Genomic DNA, 13,768 nt, shown 5'->3' on the forward strand with positions numbered 1-13,768 from the left:
CAGGTGAGCAGACAGACAGGGGAGCAGACAGACAGGTGAGCAGACAGAGCAGACAGACAGGTGAGCAGACAGACAGGGGAGCAGACAGACAGGTGAGCAGACAGACAGGTGAGCAGACAGACGAGCAGACGAACGGGCAGACAGACAGGTGAGCAGACAGACAGGGGAGCAGACAGACAGGTGAGCAGACAGAGCAGACAGACAGGTGAGCAGACAGACGAGCAGACAGACAGGTGAGCAGACAGACAGGGGAGCAGACAGACAGGTGAACAGACAGACAGGTGAGCAGACAGACAGGGGAGCAGACAGACAGGTGAGCAGACAGACAGGTGAGCAGACAGACAGGTGAATGGCCCTGCAGCCTTCCTGTTGTCTGGCTGGATGCAGCTTCAGTTAGGCGCGCACGTTAACGCGCGCGCACACAAGCACACGTTAATACGCACGCGCTCACTAGACAGTAGACCAGGTCTCACCTCACACCATCGGGTCTCACGTGTCCTCCTTCAGAACCGGACCAGCGGACGCGCCGTGACACCGGGGTACCGGCGGTGGTCTCGGTTCCGCTCGGTTCCGCTCGGTCCGATTAGACCCGAAGACCCGAATCCGCTGCGACCGTTTTCTGGTTGCTGCGGAGATCTGCTGCTGCGCGTGTGTGTGCGCGTCAATGTGTGTGTACGTGTGAACGTGTGTGAGTCTGTGTGATGTGTGTGCGTGATATGCGTGATACGTGTGCGTGATGTCTGTCTGTGTGTGTGGGGGGGGGGGGGGGCTATGAGTATAGCAGGTGATCAGTGCCTCCAGGTTCTCATCTTCACTCATTTAGAGCTGAAGTTGGATCCAGATCTCCCTGAATGGATCTCTGAGATCTCACGATTCAAGCACAGGGCTCCGTTCTGTCTAGGGAGGTCTATCTAGTCCGCGTGGTGCAGGTCTACAGGATACGACACCAGTAAGAGGTCCACGATGGAGACATCTCTGATGACGATGATGAAGCATCTGGTTCTCTGCTGTCACTCGACGCCATGAGAACAAACATCACAACGCAGAAAACATCTTTGAAGAGTTTATTACAAAGTCAAATCAAAAACAGACTTTATTTACAGGTGGACTGAGGGGGATCAGCTGAGGGTGGGGGGATCAGATGAGGGTGGGGGGATCAGCTGAGGGGGGATCAGCTGAGGGTGGGGGATCAGCTGAGGGTGGGGGGGATCAGCTGAGGGTGGGGGGGATCCTCCTCCACAGACCTCCACACAGACAGTTCTTGATCCAGCGCTGTTCCCACTGCTTCATGGCGTTGGTCTTGTTTGGAGAGCGAAGCATCGTCACACAGCCGCACCTGAACACATCACACACACACATCAACATGTTCCTACAACACCTGAGGCTGAAACAGGTGAGTGTGCTGTGACATCACTTCCTGTGGACTCACCTGGTGCAGGCCTTGCTCTCCTCAGTGGGACAGACGCCCATATGGACACAACGCAGGTTATCCATTTTCTGAGAGCCGGGACTCCTACACACACACACACACACACACACACACACACACACACACACACACACACACACACACACACACACACACACACACACACACACACACACACACACACACACACACACACACACGTTGTGGTTACTGGTCCATTGTGTGGCCCTGCGGGCCCTCAGGTCCAGCTGTTACCTGGTGAAGACCTCCAGCGCTGCCGTGGCCCCGCCTCCAGGCAGAGACGAGGCCTTTCCAAACTGCAGCCTGAGCGGGTGTTTCCCCTGCAGCCTGACGACCACGCCGTCATTCACTGGGAGCCAGTCCATACTGGGAACCAGCAGCTGGCTGGGCAGCAGGCAGCACTCGTCTATCAGAGTCTCGTCGGGGTCTTGAGGGGGTCCCTCTTCCCGGGCTGACACAAAGACAATCAGTGAACGTAGTGACTTGACATGTTGTCAAATCAATAATGTGATGTTGTGGATCAATAACGTGATGGTGTGGACGAATGACGTGATCAATAACATGATTAATAACGTGATGCTGTGAATCAATAACATGATCAATAACATGATGCTGTGAATCAACAACGTGATCAATAATGGGATGCTGTGGATCAATAATGTGATCAATAACGTGATGGTGTGGATCAATAACGTGATCAATAACGTGATCAAAAAGATGGTGTGGATCAATAACGTGATCAAAAAGATGGTGTGGATCAATAATGTGATCAATAACGTGATGGTGTGGATCAATAACGTGATCAATAACGTGATCAATAACGTGAGGGTGTGGACCAATAAGGTGATGAATAATGGACCAATAAGGTGATCAATAATGGACCAATCAGGGACCAGGAGCTCACAGCACAGCCACAGCCGGGTCAGCAGCCTGAACAGCAGCTGCAGGCTGTCCTGGGGTCAGCAGCCTGAACAGCAGCTGCAGGCCCCAGATCCGGATCATCACCAGCGTGGCCGTGAAGGAGGGCAGGCAGCCGGGCTTCAGCAGGCCCCAGATCCGGATCATCACCAGCAGCTCCGACAGGACCAGGAGGCCACAGGCAGAGCCCAGCCCGGGCCGGACCAGGGAGCCCTGGGGGGAGGGAGACCATGAGAGACCATTAGAGGACACCAGAGACCATTAGAGACCACCAGAGGCCACCAGAGACCATTAGAGGCCACCAGAGGCCACCAGAGACCATTAGAGGCCACCAGAGGCCACCAGAGGCCACCAGAGACCACCAGAGGCCATTAGAGACCACCAGAGGCCACCAGAGACCACCAGAGGCCACCAGAGACCACCAGAGACCATTAGAGACCACCAGAGGCCACCAGAGACCATTAGAGACCACCAGAGACCATTAGAGACCACCAGAGGCCACCAGAGACCATTAGAGACCACCAGAGGCCACCAGAGACCACCAGAGACCATTAGAGACCACCAGAGGCCACCAGAGACCATTAGAGGCCACCAGAGACCACCAGAGACCACCAGAGACCATTAGAGACCACCAGAGGCCACCAGAGACCATTAGAGGCCACCAGAGGCCACCAGAGACCATTAGAGACCACCAGAGGCCACCAGAGACCATTAGAGACCACCAGAGACCATTAGAGACCACCAGAGACCACCAGAGACCATTAGAGACCACCAGAGACCATTAGAGACCACCAGAGGCCACCAGAGACCACCAGAGGCCACCAGAGACCATTAGAGACTACCAGAGGCCACCAGAGACCATTAGAGACCACCAGAGACGACCAGAGACCATTAGAGACCACCAGAGACCACCAGAGACCATTAGAGACCACCAGAGGACACCAGAGACCATTAGAGACCACCAGAGACCATTAGAGACCACCAGAGACCACCAGAGACCATTAGAGGCCACCAGAGCACCAGAGACGACCAGAGACCATTAGAGACCACCAGAGGCCACCAGAGACCACCAGAGACCATTAGAGACCACCAGAGGACACCAGAGACCATTAGAGACCACCAGAGACCATTAGAGACCACCAGGGGTCTAGTCTGTGGTTCCTTGGGGTCTAGTCTAGTTCCTTGGGGTCTAGTCTGTGGTTTCTTGGGGTCTAGTCTGTAGTTCCTTGGGGTCTAGTCTAGTTCCTTGGGGTCTAGTCTAGTTCCTTGGGGTCTAGTCTGTGGTTTCTTGGGGTCTAGTCTGTAGTTCCTTGGGGTCTAGTCTGTGGTTTCTTGGGGTCTAGTCTGTGGTTTCTTGGGATCTAGTCTGTGGTTTCTTGGGGTCTAGTCTAGTTCCTTGGGGTCTAGTCTGTAGTTCCTTGGGGTCTAGTCTGTGGTTCCTTGGGGTCTAGTCTGTGGTTTCTTGGGGTCTAGTCTGTGGTTTCTTGGGGTCTAGTCTAGTTCCTTGGGGTCTAGTCTGTGGTTTCTTGGGGTCTAGTCTGTAGTTCCTTGGGGTCTAGTCCGTGGTTTCTTGGGGTCTAGTCTGTAGTTCCTTGGGGTCTAGTCTGTGGTTTCTTGGAGTCTAGTCTTGTTTCTTGGGGTCTAGTCTGTAGTTCCTTGGGGTCTAGTCCGTGGTTTCTTGGGGTCTAGTCTGTAGTTCTTGGGTCTAGTCTGTGGTTTCTTGGAGTCTAGTCTTGTTCCTTGGGGTCTAGTCTGTGGTTCCTTGGGGTCTAGTCTTGTTTCTTGGGGTCTAGTCTGTGGTTCCTTGGGGTCTAGTCTAGTTCCTTGGGGTCTAGTCTGTGGTTTCTTGGGGTCTAGTCTGTGGTTTCTTGGGGTCTAGTCTGTAGTTTCTTGGGGTCTAGTCTGTAGTTCCTTGGGGTCTAGTCTGTGGTTCCTTGGGGTCTAGTCTGTGGTTTCTTGGGGTCTAGTCTGTGGTTTCTTGGGGTCTAGTCTAGTTCCTTGGGGTCTAGTCTGTGGTTTCTTGGGGTCTAGTCTGTGGTTTCTTGGGGTCTAGTCTGTAGTTTCTTGGGGTCTAGTCTGTAGTTCCTTGGGGTCTAGTCTGTGGTTCCTTGGGGTCTAGTCTAGTCTGTGGTTCCTTGGGGTCTAGTCTGTGGTTCCTTGGGGTCTAGTCTAGTCTGTGGTTCCTTGGGGTATGTGTGTTGGTCGTGGTTGCCGTGGCGATGTCCTCACCTGGTTGGGCAGGTTGGCCAGCAGGTAGAGGACAAAGTCTCCCACCCATTGGATGAGCTGCTGCAGGGACTGAAGGGGCGGGCCGTCCAGCACGAACTCCTCTGTCTTCAGGTTGATCATCACCTTATCAATATCTGAGAGCACGGGATCAATCAGTGGTCACCTGTCCCTCAGGTGTGGTCACCTGTCCCTCAGGTATCTTACCTGTCCCTCAGGTATCTTACCTGTCCCTCAGGTACCTCACCTGTCCCTCAGGTACCTCACCTGTCCCTCAGGTATCTTACCTGTCCCTCAGGTACCTCACCTGTCCCTCAGGTATCTTACCTGTCCCTCAGGTATCTCACCTGTCCCTCAGGTATCTCACCTGTCCCTCAGGTACCTCACCTGTCCCTCAGGTACCTCACCTGTCCCTCAAGTACCTCACCTGTCCCTCAGGTACCTCACCTGTCCCTCAGGTACCTCACCTGTCCCTCAAGTAACTCACCTGTCCCCCAGGTGTCTCACCTGTCCCTCAGGTATCTCACCTGTCCCTCAAGTACCTCACCTGTCCCTCAGGTATCTCACCTGTCCCTCAGGTACCTCACCTGTCCCTCAGGTGTCTCACCTGTCCCTCAGGTGGCTCACCTGTCCCTCAGGTGGCTCACCTGTCCCTCAGGTACCTCACCTGTCCCTCAGGTACCTCACCTGTCCCTCAGGTATCTTACCTGTCCCTCAGGTACCTCACCTGTCCCTCAGGTATCTCACCTGTCCCTCAGGTATCTTACCTGTCCCTCAGGTGGCTCACCTGTCCCTTACCTGTCCCTCAGGTGGCTCAACTGTCCCTCAGGTACCTCACCTGTCCCTCAGGTATCTCACCTGTCCCTCAGGTGGCTCAACTGTCCCTCAGGTATCTTACCTGTCCCTCAGGTGGCTCACCTGTCCCTCAGGTGGCTCACCTGTCCCTCAGGTGGCTCACCTGTCCCTCAGGTATCTTACCTGTCCCTCAGGTGTCTCACCTGTCCCTCAGGTACCTCACCTGTCCCTCAGGTACCTCACCTGTCCCTCAGGTGTCTCACCTGTCCCTCAGGTACCTGACCTGTCCCTCAGGTGGCTCACCTGTCCCTCAGGTATCTTACCTGTCCCTCAGGTACCTCACCTGTCCCTCAGGTGTCTCACCTGTCCCTCAGGTGTCTCACCTGTCCCTCAGGTATCTTACCTGTCCCTCAGGTATCTCACCTGTCCCTTACCTGTCCCTCAGGTGGCTCACCTGTCCCTCAGGTATCTTACCTGTCCCTCAGGTACCTCACCTGTCCCTCAGGTGTCTCACCTGTCCTTCAGGTGTCTCACCTGTCCCTCAGGTATCTCACCTGTCCCTTACCTGTCCCTCAGGTGTCTCACCTGTCCCTCAGGTATCTCACCTGTCCCTCAGGTATCTCACCTGTCCCTCAGGTGTCTCACCTGTCCCTCAGGTACCTCACCTGTCCCTCAGGTGTCTCACCTGTCCCTTACCTGTCCCTCAGGTGGCTCACCTGTCCCTCAGGTGGCTTACCTGTCCCTCAGGTGTCTCACCTGTCCCTCAGGTATCTCACCTGTCCCTCAGGTGTCTCACCTGTCCCTCAGGTATCTCACCTGTCCCTCAGGTATCTCACCTGTCCCTTACCTGTCCCTCAGGTGTCTCACCTGTCCCTCAGGTGGCTCACCTGTCCCTCAGGTACCTCACCTGTCCCTCAGGTGTCTCACCTGTCCCTCAGGTACCTCACCTGTCCCTCAGGTACCTCACCTGTGTCGGTGTTCTTGGCACAGATCTCGGCGAGCCGGTCTCCGGGGCTCTTGTCCGGCAGGTGGAGGACGTGAGGGCGGAGCAGCGACTTGAGGGTGGAGCTGATGGCGATGAGCAGCAGCTTGGCGTGGAAGTCACAGGCGCGGGCCGCGGTCGCCGTGGAGAGTTTACAGAGAGACGCCTTCACGGCCACGATGCGCGTGGCCAGGACCTGAGACAGAGGACACTGAGGCATCATGGGAAGTGTAGTTTACGGAGCAGAGGGGGGGCGGTGCTGACCTGCTGCAGCGCCTGGTTCTGCCTCATGTACTCTTCGTGCAGCTTCTCCACCAGGTTGTGCACCATGCTGGGCTGAACGTGCAGCAGCACGTCCCACCAGTCGTAGCCCGTCACCATGCAGTACTCCAGCAGGAACAGCAGGTGGCGCAGCGTGGTGTTCATCTCCAGCACCTGACCCATAGAGGGCGACACCCGCAGCATGTGGAGCTGAGGAGGACAAGGCGTCTTGAGGAGCGGGGCCCCCGAGAGGGTCCACGGACCTCACGCGGGCAGGTGTTCTCACCTTCCCGTGGTTGTCCACTCCGGCCAGGGCCAGGGAGGTCCACGAGAACTGCAGGGCCTTGAAGTGGGGGGCGGGGCCTCCGGTTCTTTGGCGTTTGACGGCGGACTCGTCTCCGGGTCTCTGACCGGAGGCCGAGGAGCTGTAGAACACGCCCATGGTGTGGAGGGACAGACGGTGGAGGATCTGGATGCTGCCGTCGTGGAAGGCCAGAGCCACACCTGAGGACAGGAGAGACTCAGACCGGGTCCCGGTACCAACACCCTCACAGCCACACCTGAGGACAGGAGAGCCTCAGACCGGGTCCCGGTACCAACACCCTCACAGCGCTCACCCAGGCCCGGGCAGAACTTGGTGTCTGACGCCACCTTCAGGTCCGTGTTGGAGATGGAGATCGGCAGCTTGGGCAGAGCGATGGCCGACACTCGCTCCAGGTCGCCGGTGGTCGTCAGGATCCTCCACTTCAGGATGGTGGGCTGCTTCTCCCCGACTGGACACAGGGGTCAGAGGTCAAGCGCCCGCACCGAGCCCGACCCAGTAGAACCGCAGTGGGCTCTTACCGACTGGAGAGCGGTGCTGGAAGATGTTGTTGACGGGAAGCCCCTCCTTCCTCAGAGACCAGCACTCCACGATGCTGCCGCTCTGGTGGGACGCACACAGCAGAACCTGCAACACAAGCCCGGTTCGTTGGTCCCCAGGGACTGGTCTCGTGTTCTACTGGCTACCTGCTCAGGGTTCTCCGTGGTTCTGCTCAGAGTCCTGTGGTTCTGCGGTTCTTACCTGCTTAGAGTCCTGTGGTTCTTACCTGCTCAGAGTCCTGTGGTTCTGCGGTTCTTACCTGCACAGAGTCCTGTGGTTCTGCGGTTCTACCCTGCTCAGAGTCCTGTGGTTCTGGTTCTGCTCAGAGTCCTGTGGTTCTGCGGTCCTTACCTGCTCAGAGTTCTCTCTGGTGAGGAACTTGAGGTGCGTGACGGCGGGGTACTTGTCCCTCCTCGTGGCGTCGGTGGTGCAGCGCAGGAACAGCGAGGGCAGCAGCTCCGTGTCGATGCGGCACTTCTCGCTCACGACGCTGACAACCACCTGAACGCAGAACGCGGTTACGGTTCCTCGGCCGGCGGTCGGGTACTGTTAGGGGAGGCGGTTCTGACCTTGTAGAACTGGACCGGGGACGAGCCGCTCCCGTCGGTGGCCGCCACCACGATGTTCCCTCCTCCGGTGAAGGCGATGTCGGCCAGCGCCACGCGGCCCCTCAGCCGGCACAGACTCTCGCTGGCCGTCAGCAGGGCGCCGCCCGGCTTCAGCAGCGACACGGTGACCAGGCCGCTGACCGCCACCGCCAGCCAGCCCTCCATCGGCTTGCCCCCGAACAGCGTGAGCGACGGGGAGAACTTCACGCGGGAGAACTTCTCCCCGAAGTTAGTAGAACCCGACTGGACAGGAGACACCAAGGGAGGACATTAGAACCTCTAGAGAGAATATACACACATTAGAACCTCTATATCAGGGGTGCTCAATACGTCGATCGCGGCGACCTGCCAGTCGATCGCGGCGTAGTATTGGTAGATCGCATGACATTAAAAAAAATTGGCCCGCCCCCCTGTCACTTTCTCTATAGCGCCACATTACAGCAGAAACATGTCATTTCTGTCTCTACGTGTTGCGTTGACAGTCCTCTGCCCGCCGTCTCGTGCGCCGCGGAGCTCCCGACACCGGTTTGCGCGCATCGGGACGGAGCAAAGAAAAAGTCACTAGCACCCCCACCCCGTCAACAACTCTTCTCGGCTCGCGCGCGGCAGGTGAGCACACTTACTAGCCCCCCCCCGTCGGTCGATCGCCTTGACTTGGTCACATAATAAGTAGCTCGCATGCTGAAAAAGTGTGAGCACCCCTGCTCTAGAGAGAATATACATACATTAGAACCTCTAGAGAGAATATACACACATTAGAACCTCTAGAGAATATACACACATTAGAACCTCGAGAGAGAATATACACACATTAGAACCTCGAGAGAGAATATACACACATTAGAACCTCTAGAGAGAATATACACACATTAGAACCTCTAGAGAGAATATACACACATTAGAACCTCTAGAGAGAATATACACACATTAGAACCTCGAGAGAGAGAATATACACACATTAGAACCTCTAGAGAGAATATATATACATTAGAACCTCTATAGAGAATATACACACATTAGAACCTCTAGAGAGAATATACACACATTAGAACCTCTAGAGAGAAAATACACACATTAGAACCTCTATAGAGAATATACACACATTAGAACCTCTAGAGAGAATATACACACATTAGAACCTCTAGAGAGAATATATATACATTAGAACCTCTAGAGAGAATATACACACATTAGAACCTCTAGAGAATATACACACATTAGAACCTCTAGAGAATATACACACATTAGAACCTCTAGAGAATATACACACATTAGAACCTCTATAGAGAATATACACACATTAGAACCTCTAGAGAGAATATACACACATTAGAAACTCTATAGAGAATATACATACATTAGAACCTCTAGAGAATATACACACATTAGAACCTCTAGAGAATATACACACATTAGAACCTCTAGAGAGAATATATATACATTAGAACCTCTAGAGAGAATATACACACATTAGAACCTCTAGAGAGAATATACATACATTAGAACCTCTATAGAGAATATACACACATTAGAACCTCTAGAGAGAATATACACACATTAGAACCTCTAGAGAGAATATACACACATTAGAACCTCTAGAGAATATACACACATTAGAACCTCTAGAGAGAATATACACACATTAGAACCTCTAGAGAGAATATATATACATTAGAACCTCTATAGAGAATATACACACATTAGAACCTCTAGAGAGAATATACACACATTAGAACCTCTAGAGAAAATACACACATTAGAACCTCTATAGAGAATATACACACATTAGAACCTCTAGAGAGAATATACACACATTAGAACCTCTAGAGAGAATATATATACATTAGAACCTCTAGAGAGAATATACACACATTAGAACCTCTAGAGAGAATATACATACATTAGAACCTCTAGAGAGAATATACACACATTAGAACCTCTTGAGAGAATATACACACATTAGAACCTCTAGAGAATATACACACATTAGAACCTCGAGAGAATATACACACATTAGAACCTCTAGAGAGAATATACACACATTAGAACCTCTAGAGAGAATATACACACATTAGAACCTCTAGAGAGAATATACATACATTAGAACCTCTAGAGAGAATATACACACATTAGAACCTCTAGAGAGAATATATATACATTAGAACCTCTATAGAGAATATACACACATTAGAACCTCTATAGAGAATATACACACATTAGAACCTCTATAGAGAATATACACACATTAGAACCTCTATAGAGAATATACACACATTAGAACCTCTAGAGAGAATATACACACACATTAGAACCTCTAGAGAGAATATACACACATTAGAACCTCTAGAGAGAATATACACACATTAGAACCTCTAGAGAGAATATACACACATTAGAACCTCGAGAGAGAATATATATACACACATTATAATCTCAATAGAGAATATATATACACACATTATAATCTCTATAGAGAATATACATACATTACATTCGAACCTCTATAGAGAATATATATACACCCATATACAGGACTGTCTCAGAAAATTAGAATATTGTGATAAAGTTCTTTATTTTCTGTAATGCAATTAAAAAATTATTAAATATTAAAAGAATAAAAGGCTTGCAATATTTCAGTTGATTTGTAATGAATCCAGAATGCATGACATTTTTTTTTTAATTGCATTACAGAAAATAAAGAACTTTATCACAATATTCTAATTTTCTGAGACAGTCCTGTATATACATTACATCTATAATCTCTCGATATATAAAATATATATATACACATTCACAATTAGAGTATATATATATATACACCCATATGTATATATATGGATGTATAAATATGATGTAAGCCTTATTGTACAAAGCTGAATGGAATGTAGCGCTTTAACACTTCATGTCCTCATTCACCACTGATGGGAGGGGCTACTGCGATGGGAGGGGCTACATCGATGGGAGGGGCCACCGTGATGGGAGGGGCTACCGTGATGGGAGGGCCTGAGGGGCCACAGGGTCTGAACATGCTCTCCCTGGTTGTTACCATCTCGACGTGGAGAGCCAGCTTCACGCCGTTGTGCAGCCAGCTCAGAGCCACGATGGGGTCTCCGTCCAGAGAGCTGGACAGGACGCTCTCCCAGCTGTTCACCAGGTGGTCCGACATCGACCAGCACTTAATCTGCCCGTCCCCATCCGCAGACAGCAGTCTGGAGCCTCAACACACAAACAAATCAACACTAAACAGATCAATACCAATGAACTCAGTAAACAGATCAATAATCACTAATGAGGTTCAACCTTACCCGATTGATCCCACTCCAGACAGGAAATGACCTCAGTGTGGCCGGAGCTGATGGAGTAAACATCCCAAGGGTGCTCAGTGTCGATGATGTGGATCATGTGACTAACATCTGGAACACACACACACACGGTTGTTGTATTACTGGGTCAGCTGACTTCCTGTTGGTTTCGCCCAGTGGCCCCACCGCGCAACAAAATGGTCTGTCCTGAATTTGTATTGAGTTAACAAATTCTAATTTCTAATTCGAAAAACTAGTATTTTGCAATCACTTCCAATGAAACCAGATCCATCAGAAACAAATGTGTTTCAATCACTTTACAACAACAATACAGTTCTGTGCACCAAATAAATCATATTTGGCAAAATATTAGTTATTTTGGCTGCAATAACCTTTTTGCACTGAATATGTTTTCAAGACAACAACAAAGTGAAATCTGTTCATCTCGTTATGACTCAGTGTCTGTGTACTTTGGAAGATGTGAACTTCCCAATAAGGTCTTGAAATTAAAACATCTGCATTTCCCCTCGCGTACTGCCTAGGCGTCCCACTAGAGGGCCGCGCCCCACAGTTTGAGAACCACTGGTTTGGGTGTTCCAGGTGTGTTGTAGGGCGCATGCTGCAGGTGTGTTGTAGGTGTGTCTGTGCTGCAAGTGCGTCTGTTCTGCAGGTGTCACCTTTGTCGTCGTCCTCTCCCTTCAGGTCGGTGCTGAAGGCCACCAGGTTCCTGCAGGACCAGGAGCAGACCAGCGGGATGGAGGGGCAGTGAGTGCTCTTCGGACGCTTCTCCCACTCGCACACGTACGCCAGCTCCATGTCTGGAGGAACACCACAGGGACCATGTGACCACCTGGAGACACACAGGTGGCCATGTGTGGGGACCACCTGGAGACACACAGGTGGTCCCCACACAGGACCACCTGGAGACACACAGGTGGCCCTATGTGGGGACCACCTGGAGACACACAGGTGGTCCCCACACAGGACCACCTGGAGACACACAGGTGGTCCTATGTGGGGACCACCTGGAGACACACAGGTGGCCCTTTGGAAAACAACAACTTATTTTTTGAAAATACTAAATACAAATAGCTGCATCTGTATATCGACAATGACGGCTCATCATGAACATAAACGAGCAGCAAAGAGATTCTGACATAAAGATAGAACACAATACATGGATATATAAATATATTTACACATATACATAAATACATATATTTACACACATATATATATAAATATATTTACACATTACATAAATACATATATTTACACACACGTATATATAAATATATTTACACACATATATATAAATATATTTTCACATATATCTTAATACATATATTTACACACATAAATAAATGTGCACATATAAATATTTTGACACATAAATGAATGAATCTGAACGAGCTCCGTAAGCAGTGTCCTTAAGAGTGAGAAGCCTTTAATGTGCACGTGCACGTTTAGATTATTATGGTATGTTTGGTTTAGGTCTTGGAGATACAGTGAAGTGACTCGACAGGAATTATTCTTGTGATCTGATGAGGAACCGGATGTTTGAGGAACCCAGTCTCATTCAAAACCGGGTCTTTGTGGGACCCGGTCTCATTCAAAACCGGGTCTTTGTGGGACCCGGTCTCATTCAAAACCGGGTCTTTGTGGGACCAGGTCTCGCGCTGTGTCTATGTAGCTGGAAACTAGTTACATGCTACCGTTAGCTTACCTCACTTGGTTTTGGCTTCAAACAAAACAATACTTCTAAAAAAATAAGACAATGAAAGAAGAGTCTTTGGTATTTAATATAATGTTCACTATATGATTAAATATAAGGGTCGCTGTTGTAACAAACCAACCTTCATCCTGTTACTCACTTCAACAAAGTACCAAGACCCCGCAGTCTATGGGGGTCTCTCCAGAAGCCTGTCTGTATTATATTATATTATAAATATCATAACAATAAAGTAGGCCACTAGAACTCTCGATTAAAACTGAACACACGTTTGACTTGTTGTTAAATACGTTCTACTCAGTGTTCATCTCTTCTTTGTTAGATTGTAAACGGGGTTTTTCTAACATGGCGCCAGCGGAGCAGCCTCCTCGACTGGTGAAGGGGGAGCTTGACCCTGAGCGAGGTCTGCCAGGCTTCCCCCAAAAATGAATCTATATCTATAGAGCGTGTTCATGGCTTCCTCCCAAATTTCCATCCACAGTTCCTTTTGCGCAAGTGAAACATTGATTTTCGCTCGGCGAAAAAAGCAAAAAGAGATTATTGACGAGAGTCAATGGAAACGAGCCCACAACCCGATGTATCAACAGAAACACGTGAGAACAGTCCTAACGCTCAGACGCCGAGTGAAGCCG

General features: G+C 50.5%; 1 protein-coding gene across 1 annotated transcript; it reads right to left on the reverse strand.

The window, feature by feature from the left end:
* Positions 1 to 1,050: 1,050 nt before the first annotated feature.
* med16 (mediator complex subunit 16) lies at positions 1,051 to 12,325 on the reverse strand. Its single transcript, XM_056410775.1, has 16 exons — positions 12,082 to 12,325; positions 11,408 to 11,515; positions 11,149 to 11,318; positions 8,064 to 8,345; positions 7,846 to 7,995; positions 7,476 to 7,581; positions 7,250 to 7,405; positions 6,919 to 7,136; positions 6,636 to 6,842; positions 6,357 to 6,567; positions 4,598 to 4,731; positions 2,456 to 2,581; positions 2,355 to 2,403; positions 1,685 to 1,901; positions 1,430 to 1,513; positions 1,051 to 1,336 (listed from the first exon to the last, which is right to left on the reverse strand). The coding sequence occupies exons 1-16, from the start codon at positions 12,218 to 12,220 to the stop codon at positions 1,210 to 1,212; spliced, it is 2,484 nt and encodes an 827-aa protein (XP_056266750.1). The 5' UTR covers positions 12,221 to 12,325; the 3' UTR covers positions 1,051 to 1,209.
* Between the last annotated feature and the right edge of the window lie 1,443 nt (positions 12,326 to 13,768).

Source organism: Pseudoliparis swirei, unplaced genomic scaffold (genome assembly GCF_029220125.1).
Source record: "Pseudoliparis swirei isolate HS2019 ecotype Mariana Trench unplaced genomic scaffold, NWPU_hadal_v1 hadal_26, whole genome shotgun sequence".
Lineage (NCBI taxonomy): Eukaryota > Metazoa > Chordata > Actinopteri > Perciformes > Liparidae > Pseudoliparis > Pseudoliparis swirei.